Source organism: Semicossyphus pulcher, unplaced genomic scaffold, assembly GCF_022749685.1.
Source record: "Semicossyphus pulcher isolate SPU_LCO1_2020_fin unplaced genomic scaffold, fSemPul1.0.p SCAF_4, whole genome shotgun sequence".
NCBI classification, from domain to species: domain Eukaryota; kingdom Metazoa; phylum Chordata; class Actinopteri; order Labriformes; family Labridae; genus Semicossyphus; species Semicossyphus pulcher.
The window spans coordinates 10,851,848-10,874,889 of NW_027211715.1; the positions used below are offsets into that span (position 1 = coordinate 10,851,848).

The 23,042-nt window shown below is 40.6% G+C and overlaps 1 protein-coding gene across 1 annotated transcript in view; it reads left to right on the forward strand.

The window, feature by feature from the left end:
• Positions 1-20,735, forward strand: part of dohh (deoxyhypusine hydroxylase/monooxygenase) — a 29,994-nt gene extending 9,259 nt beyond the window's left edge. The window contains exons 2-6 of the mRNA XM_069680122.1: positions 7,590-7,699; positions 8,487-8,654; positions 9,640-9,716; positions 16,841-17,096; positions 18,148-20,735. Of these exons, the coding sequence (XP_069536223.1) occupies positions 7,594-7,699; positions 8,487-8,654; positions 9,640-9,716; positions 16,841-17,096; positions 18,148-18,458 (918 nt within the window). The 5' untranslated portion in view covers positions 7,590-7,593 and the 3' untranslated portion in view covers positions 18,459-20,735. The remainder of the gene's footprint in view (positions 1-7,589; positions 7,700-8,486; positions 8,655-9,639; positions 9,717-16,840; positions 17,097-18,147) is intronic.
• Positions 20,736-23,042: the final 2,307 nt, after the last annotated feature.

Sequence of the window (23,042 nt, forward strand, 5' to 3'; positions counted from 1 at the left end):
GCAACGCAAAGTGATCTGAAGAGAGTACAATTAAACTGTGGATGTAAGAAATAAGCATCTAGACAGAGGGTAATCCAGACTGAGTTAGTCTACATGTGATGTGCTTCTCTCAGAAATCATTGATATATGCGACGATTGCCATGATATGCTTTCAGCATATTTTTTGAGCGTGCAGTACCTTTGAGGTTATTCTGTAGAATATTCTGGACAGTATTTGTCATTGTTTTGGAATGTTGCAGTAATAATAAACATACATTTGCATAAAGGAAGCATATTTGTTCATTCCCATGTTGATAAGAGTATTAAAAACTTTAAAAAATATCTCTAAGGTACATTTACAACAGGTAAAAAATGTGTGATTAATTTGCGATTAATCGCGATTAACTATGGACAACCATACGATTAATCACAATTAAATGTTTTAATCGATTGACAGCCCTAATACTGTTTTATTCTGAAAAAGAAGTCCTGCAGCATGGTGTGTGGTACATAACAAAACCGTTCATATCCCTTTGAATTACCCATTCATTTTGATGATGGTCACCCCTTGAGAAAGTTAATACCCTTCAATATTTGGGACTTTAGGTTGACCCTGAACTCTCCTTTGTACCCCAAATGGGCGGCTGTGGCTCAGTGGTAGAGTTGGTCGTCCTTCAATTGGAAGGTCGGAGGTTCGATCCCCAGCTCCATCAGGCTGTCAAAGTGTCCTTGGGCAAGACACTGAACCCCAAATTGCTCCCGGTGGCATAGCCAATGGGTATGAATGTGATATCTGATTGACAGTTGGGCCTCTGCCATCAGTGTATAAATGTGTGTGTGAATGGGTGAACGTGACATGTAGTGTAAAAGCAGCTTTTAGTGGTCGCAAAGACTAGAAAAGCGCTTTATAAGTACAGTCCATATATTTTGTTGCAAAAAAAGCAAAAAAAGCTGTCTGAACTCACTTACTCGCTCAATTAGTTGCTTTACATTTCAAGTCAGAAAAAGAATAACTTCTCAGTTGATTTTTCCGATTATTGGTTATGTTGATATTGTTTATCAGAACACCTCGGACACTAATATTAAGCTCCTTAATGTTGTTTATATTTCCCTTTGTAGATTTATCTTGAGGTGTCCATACAGAACTCACCATTGTCTCGTCTATGAATCACTTAATTGGCTGCAGCTTAAATCTAGACGGCAATTTCACTGGGTTCAGTTTAATTGCCCCTCCTATTTAAAACAGTTTCTGGTTCCATATAGATCTTCACATTCACGTTTGTACATGTTTTATAATTTTGTATTTGTGTTTATAGGACCCCCTCGGAAATGAGATGCTGCATCTCAAGGGGCTATCCTTTGAATAAATTGAAATCTCTGTGTCAGACAAAAGCATTGCCTGAGTAGGAGCAAAGTCATTAATTTTTTTTACTTTGACAACACCAAGTCAAATCTATTTATTCATTTACTAATTTATTAATTTTGTGTTTGTTTTTTAGTAACGATGCCTACTACATGAACTCTAAATCAAGATAAGTTAAAAATTAAAGGTAAAGGCACTGAAAATGGTCAGATATTTTAAGGGAAATTTCCCCAAGTCATTTTTATCCAACACAACTGTAACAAATACCACTTTGATTGCATTGGCAGCTACTGGCCAGGTATGAGATTAGCCTACTCTTACACGTCTTGGTCAAGGACAGGGCATTTCCCTGTCCTCATCCTTTCTGGCAGATTTTTTCTGTGGCCACCACCTGCAGAACCATTCCTTTTAAAGGGGTTGTCTTGCAAATTGCCTCCCATTTCCACCTGTTGTATGTTCCATTTGCACAACAGCAGGTGAAATTGATTCACAATCAGTGTTGCTTCCTAACTGGACAGGTTGATATCCCAGGAGTGTAATTGACTTGGAGTTAAATTGTAATGATTATGTGTTCCCTTTATTTTTTTTTTAGCAGTGTATTTTTCAAACGTGCCTACTATCAAGTTTGTCCGTTTCAGATTTTGCCAAATGTGTTTTTTTTTCCTATGATCAATGAGGTACTTAATTTTAATTGACCTTGCTAGCTGTTTTATGACTTCATGCTTTAAAAAATAAAATCATTTCATTATTTGTTTTACATACCTTGTTGTACCTGTAGCTTGCTGGAACAAACATGACTTTGTTTTCCATGCTAGACAATGGCTGCTTGAATCTGCTTCAGCTTCCCACAGTCTCATTTCGTTTTTCTTCATCTTTAGTAATTCTTCCATAGTAGGTTGGAAGGCATGTGTATCAAATACATAGACTGTTAGTTACCAGAAATGCCGCAGCAGCTCTGGCAGGTCACTGTAGCTACCAGAAGTTCCACAGGCAGTACCAACAGTTCCACTGGCAGGTCTCTGTAGCTACTGCCGGTTCCACTGGCAAATCTTGGTAGCTACTGGTCCTCTGGCAGAAGCTACCATAACTGCTGTGGCAGTGCTGGAAGGTCACGGTAGCTACCAGCTTCTGGTAGCCACAGATGCGCTGCAGCAAGCTACCGCTACCACAAATGAGCCAGCCCTTGCTGCTAGGGTTGAGCATTTCAAGCAAAATACTACTCCATATTCACTGTGAACTATTCAATGATTATTCAAAAATCCCCCCCCCCCCCGACGCAAACACACTCTGACATAGGGAGAGAGAGACACCTATTTACATTTTCACAACTGTTTATTTTATTTTCATGTTCAGATGTGTATCAAAAAAACTCTGCATAATAAACCATGTATCTTCACAGACATTGATCATTTCTCTAACAGTGAGAATCAGTCATACTGTCCATGGTTGTTGTAGACTTAAAAAATGCTAGTTTTACCCTTTAAAAGTTTGCACTTCATTTTTGTTTATTTTTTCCAAGGAGTTCCATGCAGTACCCTTTGAAGGCTGCAGAAGTCTCTGCATTTTTCTTCGTTTCCGAATCTCACTGTGCCACACCCGTTTTACTGGTGCCTCGCACTAACGCTTTCTTCTTGTTATTTTATGGCAATAGGCTTGCAGATGTGCTACAGCCACTGTGTGGTGCATTTCAACCAGGAGCTGGTAAAAACAATGGAAAAAATACATTTTTAAGATGAGAATAGTCGCAATAATGTTACAATTATTTATAAATTGAGTATTAAAAAATTTAAAATTCATGGCCTATCCCTCCTTGCTGCTGTTATGTAAGTTGGAGCTGTGGACTATCGACAGTTTGAACTGTATCTTAACCCTATGCTACAATTAATGGGGCTGCAATTCATTGGTGTGAATGCTGAAGGCATATGTTCTTCTATTCACGGAATTCTTTAATGTTATACTTTTCCTTATTATTCCGCCACATTTTTTCCCGCTGCTTCTCCTTCCACATTTTTCAACCGATACAAACCATTCAAGCATCAAACCATTCAAGCATCAAAACATTCAGCGCATTCGGGATCGGTGTGCTATGACTTTTGTCATTCATACCATTCATCGCTTCCGAGAGATCGTTGCCGTTTTTCCAGGCCATTTTTCCTATTCAAATGAATGGTGGAATGTTCAAAAATTCAACATTTTCAACCTTTTTCAGCATATTTCAACCTTTTTCAAGACTTCACAGCTCATTCATACATTCACCCAGAAACTCCATTCTACTTTTAAAATATTCATATGTCTATCTTCAGATCATTTCACCTTTTTCAAACCATTCATACTGTGGCAAGGCAAGCAGTGGAGTGTAAAAAAGGCAACGCCACCTGGGGACTTAGACCCCAGGATATAAGTAAGCTAATTAAATTAAATACACAACAAAAGGGGCACGCAGTTCGAATTATAAAATCCACGGGACGAGAGAACGTGATTTCAAAATGTTGCAATACTTTATTAAACAAATATGATTAAAATTAACAGCAGACTAAATAAAGAGTAAACAGTGGTATGGGGCCTGCTAAAAGGAAAACAAGGACAGGGCTGGGGCTTACCATGACGGTACCCCTTTGTTACCATGCGGTAACAAAGGGGGGAGGATCCAAAACTACACAGCACCCGTGAAACGGCAAACCAAAAGTGAAAAAAGGAACACCACCACCAGGGAACCGCTGCACCAGCACCTGTCAAACAAAAGGAAAAAACACAATGAAAAACATGCAATGATGGCAGCCCTCATACCACTATAAACAAAATATAAAACACACTCACCCAAAGCAAAAGAACCCATAACTAAACAACAAATGATCACAAGAGGAAACACAGCATTTTATAAACAAATTGTAAAACACTCGCCCAAACCAAAATAACCAGTCACTAAGCAACAAATTATCACAATGGGAAACAAAACAATTTATAAACAATAAGGCAAATATAATCAAAATATAAACTCAATAATAATTCAGGAAATGAAAAAGCGAAAGAAAAGAAAATGAACTAAAACTAAACAAAGTAACTAATTAATCATCTGTACATTTAAAACCGGAACCAGATAAAATACAGCGGGCACAGTGTCCACGAGGAGGCCAGGACACGCTTGTCCAGCCAACTTTGGCAAAGTTTCGCCGAGTAGTATTTTTACAAAAGAGAGCCAAGACAGCAGCATGGGCTCAGAAACAGTGGCAGATGGCGGCCGCACACTGGAAAATAAACAAATAAATCAATCAACATCTAATCCTGAAAATAAACAAATTAACCAGAACTAACACACTTTGTGTCTCTCTCTCTTTCTTGTGTGTGCCTGTGTGTCTGTGTGACTGTGTCTGTGTGTATCTTCATCTCTCTCGCGCTCTGTTTAGATACTGACAAATGTATAAAAAGCACACAAATATAAAATCGCATTTGTCAATCGCGGTGTTTTATTTTGAAAATTGTTCTAATTTTGAAAATTGACTGGATTCTCTCATTGTTTCATGTGTGACTTCCTGCCAGGATTGACGCGATCGCTCGCGGCTCGCGCAAAAAATAGACCAGACGCCGAAACGATCGCTGCAGGGCGCGAGCCGGCCGCGGAGGTGCGCGCCACGGCGCCTCTGGTGTGAACGACACAATCGGTTAACAGGGGCGCCGAAAGGAAAAGGGCTCCACTCTGCGGCCATTCGCGGCGCTTCGGTGTCAGGCAGCAGCAGGAGGAAAGCATGCAGTCCAGACTCTGCTAGTGATGGCTGAGAGAGAATAATAATGAATTCCCCCACCAGACCATCAACAGCTGAATGTAAAAAAAAAAAAAAAAAAGGCAGACAACTTAGCGCCTTACCTGCAGGAAACGCACTGTGCCCACACAGACTCCACGGGACAGCTCCCAGTCATACCACACTGCTGTAATGAAGCGAAATTGGAGTGAACACAGCGCCCAGGTAGCTGAATGGATCGTGCCGGCTAACGCCGGGAACACACCGGATGCCGAAGCGCTGCGAAGCGCCGTGCAACGAAAATCGTGTGCGAGCCGGAGCACTTCCGTTCACACCAGACGCGCATTTCTCCACGCCGGTCGACAAGCGACTCTGCTCCTCAGCTGTCGTTTACTCACATTTGGAGCTGTTTTCATGTTTTCATCATGATCTCTCTCTGTTTGCGTCTGTGTTTTGACACCCCGCCCGCACCCCCTATAGCCAGTCCACTTTGTGTCTCTCTCTTTCTTGTGTGTGCCTGTGTGTCTGTGTGTGTGTCTATGTCTGTTTGTGTCTATGTCTGTGTGTCTGTGTGACTGTGTCTGTGTGTATCTTCATCTCTCTCGCGCTCTGTTTAGATACTGAAAAATATATAAAAGCACACAAATATAACCGCATTTGTCAATCGCGGTATTTTATTTTGAAAATTGTTTTAATTTTGAAAATTGACCGGATTCTGTCGTTGTTTCATGTGTGACGCTCGCGGCTCCTGCAAAAAATAGACCAGCTCTCATGTTAAACATTTCTGGAGAACTTTTGTGTGTTGATAGCATTTACAGTCTTGGCACTATGGCAGAAGTTATAGAGGGTGCTTTCAGCTAAAATCTCAGTTAAAATCAACTGCCCAGCCAAAGAGTCACACAGCTGTTATGAATTAACCATCACCACTTCAACAGCTGAGTTCAGCAGGAGGTCACTTGAGTTCAGCTGCAGCTCAGTTGACACTCATACACACAGGATATACATTTAAACACTCTCAAGCATTTTTCAATGCTGGTCTTCCATTTTAAACTCCTCCATCGTCCTCATCACCTCCTCAGTCATCTTCCTCACCTCCAGACTGACTCTCATCACCGGTAACCTAACCTTTATTACCTCCTCAGTCATCTTCATCATTTTATCAACTTGTAATGTTAAACATTTCTGGAGAACTCCAAATAGATGCCCTTTTGTATTTCACCGCCTTGGCGTGTAGCATGTTGATAGCATTTACGGTCTTGGCACAACGCCAGAAGTGATAGAGGGTGTTTTCAGCTAAAATCTCAGTTTAAATCAACCACGGAGCCAAGGAGTCGCACGGCTGTTATGAATTACATCACCACGACAACATCTGAGTTCAGTTGGAGCTCAACTGACACACACACACACACACACACACACACACACAGGACAGACATTTTAACACTAAAGCTGTGTTCGAAATGCCGTACTATATACTACATACTATATATTACATTCTATATACTGCATATTGCGTTCGGTGGTAGTATGGAGGAGCTTTTCAAATTCATTTTGCAGTATGCTACACCATGCGGAAGTAAACAATAACCGCCGCTTCTTTAGCTATTGTGCAATTGGCGAGGTAGACTGGTCCGATGCCTACGGGTATTTTTGGCATTCTGCACATTTTGCTTTTGTTTGCATACTGCATAATACATACTACATTTTGGTCAAGTCAGTACATACTGCCAGTAAAGTATGGCATTTCGAACACGGCATATCTCAAGCATTTTTAAAGGCTGGTCTTCCATTTTAAACTCCTCCTCCTCGGTCATCTTCATCATTTCATCCATCTGCTCCCAAGACATTAAACATGTCTATTAAGTTTAGCCTCAGCTGTTCAACATACAAAGAATTATTCAGCATCTGTTATTCAACACAGCAATTCAGTCAGCTTCAGCTTCTTTCAACCCCTTTCATACATTGCTTATATTCATTCAACATTTAACCACAGCATTCGCAGTTAAGCAAAAGCTCTTCAACAACATATTCCTTATCTTTCATACTTATATTCATGTAACTTTCAAGCACAGCATTATATTAGCAGTTTAGCATCAGCTCTTTTAGCAGTGTAGATGCTCAATTCAGCAGACAGCTTCAATTAATTAATTAATTTGCCAGGTATATACACATACAAGGAATTTGACTCCGGTTTAACTTTAGTCTCTATGTACACTTAAACATTAAGTATTAACCAATATGTACAAGCCTACATTACACATTAAATATTAAACCAGTATCTACAAGCCTACAAAAGACAATAGTGCAGAATGCAAATGATCTGCAGAAAATGTATTTGAATAATTTGAAAATAAGTAATGATAAATCATTATCAAAATAGCTGCTGATTTTTTTTCTCTTTTTTAATATATACCTATTTTTGCAACTATAGTTTTTTAATCAGCACACCAGTTTGATATTGACCTATTTACATCAGTTAACCTAATACAGCTGTCTGTCTCTCTGTTTAGCATTATGGCCAGTGGCGAGCAGGTGGAAGCAGTAGGAAATGTTTTGGTGGACCCAGGATTGGACCTTACCCGGCGGTTCAGAGCCTTATTCACACTGAAGAACATTGGAGGTAAAACACATTTATCACAGACACAGAAAAATAAGAAATATAATACAAATTAAAAGCCCTCGCCTCCCTACACTCAAGTACTCAGAGCATGCAGGGGCGAGGTTGACACAGACATGCATCATTCTCATGCTTGTGTTGATTTGAAGCGGAGGTGAGTGTTTCTAAAATGTACAAGAAAAGTGAAGCACAACTTGTTGGTCAAAACTATTTTATTAGAATAAACAATAGAAAAAAGGAGCTGACTATAATGTATAATTTTGGCTGTTTGGCCGGAAGCTGGAGCTTATGAAAAGCGCTGCACCGTAAGATTTTCTAAATCGTTTCTAGCGTTCTTAATATTTTTAACTTTGTTCTGTTCAACATATCAGTGGTAAACCATCTGTGGTGCCTGTTTACGAGTTGAGACAAGTAAGTTCAGGCATTGTGGCAGTTAAACAATTAATATATTGATAACTCATTCTTTATGTGTAAGTGGTAAATGGACTGTACTTTATATAGTGCTTTTCTAGTCTTTGCAACCACTCAAAGCTGCTTTTTCACTACATGTCACATTCACACACTGATGGCAGAGGCTGCTACCTAAAGTGTTTGGGGTTCGGTGTCTTGCCCAAGGACACTTTGACATGTTGACTGAGGGAGCTGAGGATCGAACATCCGACCCTCAGATTGAAAGACGACCGACTCTACCTCTGAGCCACAGTGTATGACTGACTGTAATAGTTTGCATGTGCTTGTGTATTGCTCCTCTTGTTTTGGGTGACTCGACTTTAGTTGAAACTTGTGACAGGTGCTGAGGCTGTAGAATGGATCAGTAAGGCCTTCAGCGATGAATCTGCCCTGCTGAAGCATGAGCTAGCCTACTGCCTGGGACAGATGCAGGACAGACGGGCCATACCAACTCTGACTTCTGTACTGAAAGATACACAGCAGGAACCGATGGTCAGGCATGAAGCAGGTAAACATGTATTCAAGTGCACACTACGGAAGGTGAAAAGAGCCAGCTCACTACCAAACACACAAACATTTGTCCGTGTACTAAAAGTAAACATGCCTGTATATGCTCATGTTTCTTGCAATACTCCTAGGACACCTAATACTAATACTTTTTCCAATATTTTAAAATCTCTGTTAATTCTATTATCGATTGAATCGAAAAGTACCAAATCTATTAAATGAACAGACCTTAAATCAGATTTGAACCCAAAGCTTCCGTGAGCCAAAGACAGAGAGGAATGTAGGTAGACCGACAGATAGAGATATTGAGGAGAGTGAGCTGCATTATTGTGAACAAAGAGGTGAAACCGCGAAATGTAATGTTAATTCTGGATAGTTTCACAGTGTTCGCATTTTTAAGATCAAATCAACCGATCTACACGTCTGGAAAAACCCTGCAAGATTTAGTTTGGATTCAGCTAAAGCCTCCCTTCATCCTGCCAGCTGTGTGTGTCCCCCGCTCTGCTCTGTCACACCTGCAGTTCTTTATACAGCCATGACACAACAAACAATTCTCATTAATAAGGCAGATAGTGGGTAAATTCTTTGCATAAACAGACAACCACACACTTCATAAGTGGTCATTAGTGATGATTGAGTGATTTTTTTTTTTTTCTATTGCTCTGTATATTTCTTTTATCTTCTATTGTCTTCAATGATCTGTTCTGTACAACCACATGTGTGCAGTATTTGGTTAGCCTTAGACTTTTTTGCCATGGTATTGGAAGAGGTAGAGATTTTTTTTTTTTATACCAGTATTGTATCAAATGTTTCAAATTCAAATTCAACAGCATAGGATAAAAATACTTCACCAGAACTAGGAGTAATGGTCCGCTATCTGTGTCTTCATTACTACAACCGAATTTGAGTTTAGTAGCACTCATGCTAACAATTGAAAACTAAAGGCTAAAAATAAGAATATATCTTGTCTATATCTTTGTCTTCAGGGGAGGCTCTTGGAGCCATTGGTGATCCTGTGGTTCTGGACCTTCTGAAAGAGTACAGTCAGGATCCTGTCATAGAGGTAGGAAAAAAACACTTATACCTCATCAGTGTTTCCAACAGACTGAGAAATTACTTGTGGTGTTGGGTGACTTGTGATTCCATTTGCGCAACAGCAGATGAGCCACCTGGAGAAGAGTACCTCATGCAAGCTTTCACATAAGCCAACTTATGGAATCGTTATGTAAAGTAGGAGAGGTTGACTCACTGTTCCTCCAATTGTGGCCAGGAAAGACATACTCTGCTGCTACACTGCTGCTCTCTGTGCTCTCCCAACAGAGTAGGTCTTTTGTTAATGTTGTTTTTGTGTTCAAATTCAGGATGCTTGTTGTCAAATGAAGGTTGATATTTTGTTTTGACTGGTTTGAGTTTTGTGTATTGTGTAAGAATGTGCTGCAGCTCAGTCTCAATTTTATTCTCTTTGCACAGCTGTCAGAAGCTGTAGAAATGAACCATGACATTACACTTTAATTCTGTTTATCAGGGAAGATTACACATTAAACTGCACACTGGAGGGTCTGTTAACAGTGGCAATAGCTTCAAGCCAACTTGATGTTTAAGGGTTGCAGTGTTTCCCACAGGATTCTTTGAAACTATGGTGGGTGGACTCCGAACCTTGTAGGGGGGTCCAGGGGCATGGTCCCCCAGAAGCAAGTGAAATCGAACAATATGGTGCACTTTGAGACCAAAAGGCTAGAAATGTGTGCTCTTGTAAATCAATTGGTTGTATAGATATCAATGCAATGACATAGCAAACGTCTATTTTTTTTAAAGTCTATTTTCCTCTAACAACCCCCCCTCCCCCTTTATCACATTTGGTTCGGTGACTCTGACACCCCCATTAAAAAGTAGAGAGAGTTTGGGTGGATCGACACGTTTCTTTAGGCTGTAAAAGTATACAAATAGACGTGTGGCCTGCAGTTGTGTTACGTATACATTATGTCGTCTACCATGTTTAAATCAATATTAATCAGCGTCTTCAGCACGGTGACGGTAACGCGTTATTAAAAGCCCACTTCAAAAGCAAGCCTGATCATCCCTCCAACATTACGTTGCATGCTTGTTTACAGTTTACAGGCAGGTGACACACAGACTCTATTCTCTGATGAGGAGCTGCACTAATGTTATATCCGATGGACACTTAAGAACTGAAGTGTAAAAAGTTTGGCAACAAATCAATATCTTGAGGCAAGTTCTAGGTATTCTTACTGATCCTTGGGAATCAGCTCTGCTCACTGACATGCATGCTCATAAATCACAGTCACACACACGAAAATACAGACAGATTGTGTCTGTATTTATTCAGTGAGGAGACTGCATCTAAGTTTTTAATACAGGACGACAAGAGGGACGGCACGGGTAAGAGATGGATGATCCATAGTGTGATCCTAGCAGTTTATCTGAATTTATAATGTGATCCAGCAGTGAGCAGTTTATAATCATGCAGCAAACTGATCTGTGTGTTTCTCGCTGTGCTCCTGACTTAGTAGCGTTCGGTCCCGTATTTCCGTGAAAACCTTTTATAAAGCATAAAATATGTCTTCATACGCTGTGATTGAGATGAGCCGGAGGTGATCCACACTCGGTTTATCAGAGTTATCATGCCGCGTGGCGAGGAGAAAGACGTTAGGAGAGGAGCATATATGACGCGGACCTGTGTGTTTTGCTGCTCATACCTGAATCAATAATGTTGCAATCCGTCCGTATTTCTGCACACAGTTAAAGTATAAACTTTGTCTCCACAGGCTGTCAGATGCCCATATGCTGTGTAGTTTATATACAATTGGAAGAAAAAGTATGTGAACCCTTTGGAATTACCTGCATTTCTGCATAAATTGGTCATAAAATGTATTCTAAACTTCATCTAAGTCACAACAATAGACAAACACAGTCTGCTGAAACTAATACCACACAAACAATTATATGTTTTCATGTTTTTGTTGAACAAGCCATGTAAACAATCACTGTGCAGGGTGGAAAAAGTATGTGAACCCCTTGGCTAATGACTTCTCCAAGACCTAATTGGAGTAAGGAGTCAGCCTACCTGGAGTCCAATCAATGAGACGAGATTGGAGGTGTTGGTTAAAGATGCCCTGCCCTATAAAAAACACACCAGTTTTGAGTTTGCTATTCTCAAGAAGCATTGCCTGATGTGAACCATGCCTTGCACAAAAGAGCTCTCAGAAGACCTACGATTAAGAATTGTTGACTTGGATAAAGCTGGAAAGGGTTACAAAAGTATCTCTAAAAGCCTTGATGTTAATCAGTCCACGGTAAGACAAATTGTGTATAAATGGAGAAAGTTCAGCACTGTTGCTACTCTCCCTAGGAGTGGCCGTCCTGTAAAGATGACTGAGCATTCTGCGCTGTGCTCTTGCAATGAGGTGAAGAAGAATCCAAGAGGATCAGCTAAAGACTTACAGAAATCTCTGAATTCGCAAGTTTATCAAGACATTTTGTAGGGGAACTTATGGCCATCTGTCCACCAATTGAAGCTCAACAGAAGATGCGTGATGCAGCAGGACAACGGCAAAAAATTATCAAAGTAAATCTTCAACAGAAGAAAATACGCCTTCTGGAGTGGCACAGTCAGAGTCCTGACCTCAACCCGATTAAGATACTGTGGCATGACCTCAAGAGAGCGATTCACACCAGTCATCCCAAGAATATTGCTGAACTGAAACAGTTTTGTAAAGAGGAATGGTCCAGAATTGACCGTTGTTCAGGTCTGATATGCAACTATAGGAAAGGTTATTGCTCCCAAAGGAGGGTCAACCAGTTATTAGATCCAAGGGTTCACATACTTTTTCCACATTGCAATGTGAATGCTTACATGGTGTGTTCAATAAAAACATGAACACATATAATTGTTTGTGTGGTATTAGTTTAAGCAGACTGTGTTTGTCTATTGTCGTGACTTAGATGAAGCTCAGAACACATTTTTTGACCAATTTATGCAGAAGTCCAGGTAATTCCCAAGGGTTCACATACTTTTATTTGCAATTGTATTTCACTGATAAACACAGAGCTTTAGAAGGGCATCAGGCTTCATGATCAAAGTTTGATGGGGTGCGAAGCCATGGTTGTCAGGTCTGTAGTTTTTCCAGCTGAATTGGGCTACTTTTGAAGTGTCTTTAGAGCCGCGAGGCCCTGTGCGGTTGCACACTTAACACAACCCATGCAACGGCTCTGACTCCGTGTATGTTTGGAATGTCACAGACATCTATTGGGTTTCGCGGCCTCTCTCCAACTAAAACTCACGCGGGATTTTAGAGCAAGACTTGTCTTTGAGCGAGACTTCTGTTTCTGATTACTCTGGTCACTCTGATTCTCGTGCTAATTTATTTTTTGCTAATTTTCACACTAGTGTACCACTAGGTGCTACTCATGGGGATTCATGTTGGGCCTCTCTTTAAATAACATAACAAAGAGTCGGTCTAGACCTGCTCTTTTTGTAAAGAGATAACTCTGGTTATGATTTGGCGCTTTAACAATAAAATTTGATTGATTGATTGATTGATGGTTAAACAAAAAAGGACGATCTTTGTAGGGATAATTTCCGTAATGTTGTCGGACACCTGGAGTAACAATGTGAGCCTGTCAGTGGCAAAATCAAGCACTTTTAGTGGACGTACTTTGATCAGGCGCAGTTGCGCAAACCAAGCATATTACCAACTCTCCTGAAAAACATTACGGCACAGCCTAATAATTGATATATTCATCACTTTACAAGCCTATTGACAGACCTCATAGGACAGCTAGATAATGTTGGGCAATGGGGAAAAAGGGCGCACCGAGTAACGTGACACCACAGCACCGCTATCAGTTATGGTAACTTTAGCCTAACTTTGCCAAGGTAATTTTACTTAACAAAAGCTGTTTCTTACCATATAACATAAGCCAAGGGTATTAGGCTATTAATTCCTCAGCTATGGTGTGCAGCTTTTTACATGAAGCAACTCTGTAAGCTACTTTATAAGAGGTAAGTTGAGCATTTGAGGGCACAGATGCAACTTTAGTAAAGCCACTGTTTGGCATGACAGTTGAGTATAGGGCTGAAACCAGTGGTGTAAAGTAACAAAATATTAGTACTTCGGTAAGTATTTTCTGGCAGTATCTGTACTATACTTGAATTTTTAACATTTCTGACAACTTCTACTTTTACTCCACTAAATTTCCTGAGTAAAATGTGTACTTTTACTCCAATACATTTCTTGAAAGAATCTTCGTTACTCGTTACTTCTACTTACTCGGGAGACATTTGTTTGTCTAATGAGTGTGGATTTTTAACTGAAAATAGGGCTTTCAATGTACAGAAACTGATAGGTTAAACACTGATGGTGGCAGTAATGCAACATTGTGGACGCCAACTGGCATAAAAACCTCAAAGAAGAATATTGTTAACTTCCCTTCCCCTTTTCCTCTGCTCCGCCCGGTGCAGCTTCACATTAACAATCTCTCTCTCTCTCTCGCTTAACCACTCAATCAATATGCCCCCCCCCCCACACACACACACACACACACAAGTTAAAGCACGATGAGAAGAGAGATGTCGCAGCGATCATGTCTGCATTCAGTAGTAAGGATAAGAGTTAGACTGAGAGAGAGAGAATAATACAGTCAGGGAAACATAAATGCATTTAACTTATTCTCCAAATCAATAAGAGTTTAATGATAGCAGCTGTGCATCAAATTTGAGGTAGCCTACACATCTCAAATTATTTTACATGATTAAGGCATGTGCTTTGAATGTAAATAAGGTGTCCAGAGTGCATAAAATAGAGGTTGATTATCCAAAAAATTCAGTCTTCACCAGAATACACAGAGAACTGACCACTGTACAGCATTCTGTGTGTCACCTGCCTGTAAACTGTAAACAAGCGCCCAATGCTGCTGCTACTGTCACACGCAATGTTGGCTGGATGATCGAGGCTTTCAGTTACGCTAGGTTGCTTTTCAGTGAGTGTATTCCCGTTATCAGCAACACATGTCCTGGTGCTGGTCAACACTGTGGCCACTGGAACAGAGGATTCACGGGGCGGACGTGCCGCCGAGTGTTTACTTTTAACAGCTTCACCTACGGCGCACTCACAGCCAGTGTGGGACGGTGAAGCCGAGGGAGAGAGATGATTCTTCATATTTCATTGTCTTTGTTTTAGTAGTTGTGACGTTTGGTATAGATTAGGGATGGGCAATTCCAGTCTCAATATTCAAGTAATCTAATTACCTTATGAACGAGTATTCGAGTACTCGCAAATTATATTTTTTTTTTACCCTTGAAATATTTGTCGGACACGGACCTCCTGGTAACGGGTAAAATCCCTCGGGGCGCCACCGCACAGCAGGTTCGGTCTCTTGATGGCGTTGTGCAGGTCACTCTGTGTTGTGACCGGAGCTGGATGGATGACTGAGTGCGTCTTCTGGGCTCTGAGTTTAAGGCTTGTCAGAGCGCAAGGATTGGAGCAAAAAGAGCTGTTTTCTTCAGTTTGAACAGCTCTGAGTTTAATGCTGGAGCAATGTCTATTCGCAAGGCGCACACAGGCTCTGGGCTTTCTTGCAGGGCAAAACTTAAGAAGAAAAGAAAAGTCTAAGATTTGACTGGTTTGGGAATCACTGGTTTATTCCTTTTTTCCCTCTGTCCTTCCTTGTTTCCTTTATTTCTAGTTTCCTTCCATCCCGCCTTGTTTTCTTCCTTCCTTTCTTCTTTACTTGTTTTGTTTATTCCTTGTTTCCTTCCTTCCTCCTTCCTTTTATTTCCTATATTTTCCTCCACCCTTCCTTGTTTCCTTTATTCCTAGTTTTCTTCTATTCTTGTTTGTTTCCTTTATTCCTTGTTCCCTTGAATACTTCCTTCAGTTATTCCTTGATTCCTTCCATCTTTCCTTCCATTCTTCCTTCTTTTCTTCATGCATTCTTTCCTTCCATGCATCATTCACTCTCGTATTCCTTCTTTTTCTCCATTCTTTTTTCTTTTCTTGATTCTTTCCTTACATCCTCTCTAATTTTATTTTAAGTTGTTTGTATTTTCTTTCCATTTGTCCTCGTTTCCTTCCATCCTTCCTTGTTTCCTTTATATCTTGTTTCTTTCCTTCCTTCGCTCCGTCTTTCCTTGCCCCCCAACACGTTTAACAAAGATTTATGAAATTTGCTACACATATGCATCATGCCTAGAACTACAAAAAAGCCTTTCGCAACCATACTGTAAAACCAACAGGAAGTCTGCCATTTAAAATCTGTGTATTTTGTGCCATTTCCAGGGCTCATACTTTAACAAACTAATCCTAGGGCTGTCATCCGATCCACCTCAAATTTGTCCAGTATACAGAGGAGATATTAACAATGAATGCTTAGTACAAAGCTCAAACTGCGTGGCCATGGCGGCTTTGAAAATTCCATGTCTCGCCATGAAACAGGAAGTTGCTTTAAGCCAATCATACAGGGTCTTATCTGCCTTAAACTTTATGTTTGATATATGTCCCTGCCTGAACACATGTTGAAAATCAGCCTTTGTCAGAGCGCCACCCACTGGTACAAGGTAGTGTGACATGCATCCTTTGTTTGACTGGTATTGTCACTGTTTTGTCTACACCTGATGTTGTGTTCAACTCACATAAGAATTCAGAGTTGTTTTCACTTTTTTGTGTCTGTTAAACACACCATGGCTGGAGCAAAATTTCCTCCACTTACTATAGAATTTACAATGTATTGCCAACACTTCTACAGAAGACATGAGAATTTAGAGCCGTTTTCACCGTTCTGTGTTTGAAAATCATACCAGGGCTGCATGTTGCTCTGCGACTGCGATACACTCCAATTTGCCTAAGGGTTCCTGTCACATCTTTGACACCCCTGTTGTAGTCTGTTGGAGTTGTGCTTTAGGTATTTTGACCTCAGTGCTAAACCCTTGTTAAGATCACAGCTTGTATCAAAATCACAATTTTAATATAAAAAATGCAATTCAATGCTGCACCAACGATATAGCCAGATGCATATCATCATCCCCTTCCTTTGGGTGGTGTGTACTTTGGACTTTGTTGCCATGAGGACCTTACACTGAATCCAAGACACGTGTCTGTCATTAGTAACGAATTGTGTATAAAGCATAATACCTGTTTTAAATTTCAACTCCCCCCTGCCTCCCTGCAGGTTGCAGAGACATGTCAGTTGGCTGTTCGTCGGATGGAGTGGCTGCAGAGTCGAGAAGAGAAGCATTTGGATGATCCAAGTACAGATAAAAACCCATACTGCTCTGTAGATCCGGCCCCTCCAGCAGAGAGGAAGAGTGTATCCGAGCTGCGCTCCATTCTGTTGGATGAGGGCCTGCCACTCTTTGAACGTTACCGTGCCATGTTTGCTCTGCGTAACCTAGGCACCGAGGAGGCTGTGCTGGCACTGGGTGACGGTAGGATATAAAACTGTAGCATATTGTTTTATCTATCTATCACTGTAGTCAATAGGAACTCAAGATCTGGTTATCTATGGTCATGCTCATGTCTTTACCTCAGGTTTAATTTCTATGTGAATTGAAACACAAGTTTTCAAATACATTTTATCATTTGTTATTTTCACACAACATTGACAAATAATACAATGATTCTACACATCCTCCTGGGTCCTGGGCTGACATCTATTTCATTTTCTGAGCAACTCATCATTCGAAAAATAATTAAAGTAAAAAACTTGCCTAGCCGGCGCAAAAACGTTTACTAAGAAAAGCCAGATCAAACCATGTGGAAATAACGATGATGCACTTTACTTTCTGGGATGCTATATTATATATAGAAGCTAGCACTATACTGTAAAGTAGTTCTCCCTGTAGATCTTCCAGCTCGAGTGGAAGGGAATGTTCTTTGTTACTTTGCACTAGAGGACTATTCCATCAATCATACATCCTTCGTAAAAAAAAAAAAGCCTATGATTTAAAAAGTAAATTAGCATGTGTAAATAATTGTCATCATTAATTTTGTCTTGAAGTTTTGCTTAAAATTGTGAAAATAATGGGTGCCTGAATGCAGTTCATTAAGAAAAGGTTCATTAAAATTTGAATTAGGTTTAGAGCTTGAGTGATTAATTGGGCCGACATTAAATCAGTCTGTATGAGCTAATGCACTTATACAGTTGAAGGGGTTTGCTGCTGATTCACCAGGTGAAGCATGTAGCATTCACGCAGAGTCATTGTACAAGCGGTACAAATGTCCGAAATATACTTTAAAAAACTGTTTCATTTTCTCCTAATTTGTTCACCAGACAGTGAGAAGAAGAATTACACGCTGAAAATAACTCCTTCATGACTCTCTGACAAATTACTTTCAACTGGGTCTAATTTTCTGACTTTGAGTGCACTAGTGGACAGATGATGGCATCAGCTTCTCATTGAAGCAGCTCTGTGAAGAGAAGAGCAGTGTTTTGCTAGTTTGACAACTGCATAAACCTTTTCATGTCTTGTTCTCCAGGTCTGCAGTGCTCCAGTGCTCTGTTCCGTCATGAGATAGGCTATGTCCTTGGCCAGATGCAACACCCTGCAGCAGTCCCAGCCCTACGTGCAGCTTTGGAGCGTTCTGGTGAGAACCCCATGGTCCGACACGAGGCAGCGGAGGCTCTTGGGTCCATCGGCAAAGAGGAGTGTCTGGCTGTACTACAGCTTTACCGTGAAGACACAGAACGTGTGGTAAAGGAGAGCTGTGAGGTTGCTCTGGACATGCTGGAGTATGAAAACAATGACCAGTTCCAATATGCAGATGGATTAGTCAGGTTACAAGGTTAAAGGCCACTGTCACACAAATCTCTTTGACACTTTTACGCTCATTCAGTACTCGCTTACTATTTTATGACCTCATAAAGCAGAGACAGCTGGACAACGCTGTGCTGCTTCAATAAAACAAAATTGAGTCTTGTGGGGAAAAAGCTTTACACTACAAAGCTACTGACACATAAAATACAAAACAAAACTTTAAAAGTCCAAACAAACCGGACAGGATTTGGTGAGCTCTTAATTTCTTTTCCCCTTCCAAGACACAAATTGAAATCTTTGTTTTTAGCTGAGGGGATAAAGGTCTGAGAGATGGGTGTGACAATTTTATCTTAAGGGCTTCTACTCTGCAGGGGTATTTATTTGTTTTCTCTTATTGCTGCTTGTTTTTTTGTGCCTGGGAGCTGTGTTGTCATGGATGCCAATGGAAGGAGGCTTGGACAGCGCTGTAAGAACTGGTTCTGAAGTAATGCATTTGTTCTGACCAAAGTCTATCAGGCCTCATTTCAGTAAATTCTGCTGTAACTAATAGAAAAAGACAAGACCAAAGATCTATCAGATTCTCTGTTTTACATTTACAGTATGTAGGGAAGCAGAGAGCATTTATTGTAGGGAATGTCCCCTCCAAACTGTAATCTGCTTTAGAGATTAACATGTATGTAGAGTTATAATTACAAGACCTAATCTCCCATGCGTTTGTGGTTTCTATGTCACTAAGTTACTATTGACAGACAGATCATAAATATAATGTATCTTTTATCTTTCATATCCAGGTATACAATGTTTGCCGCATTGCTACTCAGAGAACTTAATTCAGCAAAGATTTTATTTTTTACAATGGCAATTATTCTTTTCTTACCTGAGGTAACTGTTTATATTGAATTAATTCTGTACATTTACTTAGAGAGGTGTCTCATTCAGGAAAAACCTGAATAAATTGGTGGAGAATTAATAGAATTAAGATGCAGTATACCTGCATTACCTTTTGATACGAATATCAACATTGAATAAACATTTGATTCTATAGCATTCACAGCCAACAGATCAAAGCCAATTTGAACCCCTGTTTGATTTTAGCCACGGATAAAGAGAGAGCTTTCCACCATTACCATCGAAACACCAAATGAGAATATCATTTGGAAGAATAACGATACACCGATCAGCCATAACATGTAGGATGTAAAGGTGTAAAGGATGTGAGTGACTTTGTGGGGGGCCAAATGTTGACAGCTAGATGACTGGGTAAGAGCATTTCCAAAACTGCGGCTCATGTGGGGTCTTCCTGGTCTGCACTGTTCAGTACCTACCAAGAGTGTTCCAAGGAAGGAAAACTGGTGAACTAGCGACCAAGGCTCACTGATGTGCTTGGGGAGCAAAGGCAGGCCCGTGTGGTCCAGTTAAACAGAAGAGCTTCTGTAGCACGAATTGCTGAAAACATTGATGCTGATTCTGATAGAAAGGTGTCACAGCATAGCCACAGACCAGTCAGGGTGCCCATGCTGACCCCTGTCCACTGCCGAAAGTACCTACAATGGGCACACAAGCATCAGAACTGGACCGCGGAGCAATGGAAAAAGGTGGCCTGGTCATGTGGATGGCTGAGTGCAAGTGCATCGCTTACCTGGGGAAAATGTGGCAGCGGTGATGCTTTGGGCAATGTTCTGCTGGGAAACCTTGGGTCCTGCCATTCATGTGGATGTTATTTTATACGTAACGCCTACCTAAACATTGTTGCAGACAACAGAACAATGGCAGTGGCCTCTTTCAGCAGGATAATGTGCCCTGCCACACTGCAAAAATGGTCCTGCAATGGTTTTAGTAATATGAATTCAAGGTGTTGACTTGACCCCCAAATGGGATATGCGGGACAAACAAGTCCAATCCATGGAGGCACTACCTCACAAATTACAGGAAAAGGGGGGACCTACACATTAGGTCATAAATGTTATGGGCGATCTGTGTATGGAAGCGGTGAATCTTACCATTTTTTGTAAAACTACAACAGGAACATTAAACAGCTAATTAAACAGCAGATGTACATTATATGTATGTCAAAAGAACATCTCTTACCCTCCTCTATTGAAAGATCGAGTTTGAGTTTTTCAAAATGGACCTGAACGCTTTCCTCTCCTCTCTTGCAGCTTGTGTCAGGAACAATTAGGAAGTGCGCACTGAGTGAGTGGTCAAGAAAGTAAGAGAGAAAGAGAGCGGCAGAGTGACTGTACATGCGAGCGGAGCAGAGAGAAAGGTAGGGAGTGAAGGTGTCAGTCCTGCAGGAGGCTTGAATTTAACATCGGGGATTCATTAAAAATGTTTAAAGTCGGGGTGAAATGAAAAATGTCATTTTAATCCTTTTAGATCACATCCCCGGTAAAATTGTGCATCTATTTGACAATATAGGCCAAAAAAAATTTCAAGCATGCTTACGGAAGTTGGCACCAAACAATTTCAACCAATCAATTGCAACATTTAGCCGGGGAGCACCAAGAATGCATTGGTCTGTGAGTTTCTTGGACCCCCAAATCACTACCGCAAAGACAAAAAAAGCTGCGCAGGTTTAAATAGATGCGCTTGTCAAAACTGTAAATAGGTCAGCCGTTTGGGGACCACTGGCCTACACTTTCCAAGCCAATCAACACATTACCTCAGGAGCAAGGAAAGGAGGGGTGTAATATGATGATGATGGCTGTTGAGCAAAAACCTCAAATGACATCACAGAGTTTTAAATTTCTTTATAATGAAACGGGGCAGAAAGTGGGGATAGCAGGAATCGAACCAGGATCAACCGCATGAAGGTCTCAGACCTCTGTTAATAAATTATCCTCTGATCTAACCACTGACTTAAACCAGCGCACAATTGAATCTTTCATTCCAGGGGTACCAGGATCACGATAGTCAGTCAGTAGGTGGTACTTTTAGGAAGGTTGAGGCTTATCTTGAACAGCCTGCTCTGGAGTTTATATGGGGGAATTGTTAGGCTTGTTAAGTTACCTTGGTGATGTACCCTGGTTAAAAAAAGCACAACCTTCGTAATACTGAGAATACCCTAGGTTACATTGCTAAACTTCAAATTTGGCTGTCAAACAAGATAGCTACAAAAAAAGTATATTTGTAAAAGGGAGTGTAGGAAAAAAAGACTCCCACAGTTATTAGTCTAGTAGGAAGATAGGGTCTCCATGCACCCCATGGATATATTTTTCTTACTTAGTTTGTTGTAATCCTCATGGTGTCTAGTAAACTAATTTAGATGTTCCCAACTCGAAATATTGTCCCAAGGGTCCGTTTGGCAGCCATTTTTGCAGCCATCTAGGATTTCTGACAAAATTAATTGGCATCAGGAATTGACTGAGAGTGTTTTTAAGTTTGGTGTATTAAAACTTGAAAAATGTGAAAATGTCAGATTAATTTACATTCAAAATCTTACCCCATTTTATTGTTTTGACTAAAAGGAACAGTGACAACTTGCTTGTTCTGTGTCTCTCTCTCTCTCTCTCTTTCTCTCTCACTATGTGTGTGTGGGTATTTATCAATGACTGTATATATAGATGGACAACGCGTCTCCATCTGCTCCCATTGTACGTGATTGATGCCAAAATAGCCCCTGCCATCTTGCGATGATGACGTCATATGGAGCCAGAGTCTGCGCAGTAGAAATCGGCGAGTAAAGCGGCCGTAGCCACTTCCGCTAACCCAAACACACACTTAACTAACCGAAAAAACAGCAAGGATCCTGCACACTGGCATGTTTAACAGCAGAACAGCTTCTCTGTGTTGGTCTTAGGTTAACGTTCACAGGTATGGAAACTTTAATGACTGTAGTGAGTGTTTTAGTTACGTTTTCACTCGCGGATTGTCCTCCACTCTGCTCACCCGGAACTGATTGGATGCAGGAGACAAATTTGTCAACAGAGCTGTCAATCATCATTTTGACAGCATCAAATAACTAATTAAAAATAAACTTGTCAGAAAAATGAACACTTGGACGTAAATCAGCATGATAATAACTAGCTATAATGACAGAGACGATGTTTGAGAAAAAATTATCGGGCGTGTATTTTGATTTTATAGTTTGACCCATGTCCCACCTGTTAACATGGAGGAGGCGGGCTTTATGACCTATACTGCAGCCAGTCAGCAGGGTGCGCCCAAAATGTTTTGGCTTCACTTTTAGGGAGCTGTCATGTCATCCATCTTTTTATGCAGTCTATGGTATTTATATATATATACAGAGATGATGACAGTGATGATGACATGGCTGCAACAATTAATCGATTAAAATCAATGATTAAAATAGTTGTCAACGAATTTCATCATCGATTAGTTGGGTCTCCGTTATGATGCATGGCATGTGCTGTGAAAACGTCACTGTGGGCAGCCAGCCAATGCTGCAGCTTGTGTAGCTCACGTGATTAATTACAGGAAGTTAGATTAGTGTAGATTGGTGTCCGTTTACACAGACAAACGCGCGCTTCATTCATTTAAAAACAAACATAACACACTGAAACTCTCTATTTTCTCTCCTCTCCGTTTTGTGATGGGCCCATAGTGCAGGAGCTGTTGCAGGACAGGAGTGATGTGGTGGATGGAGGGGGTCCAAGT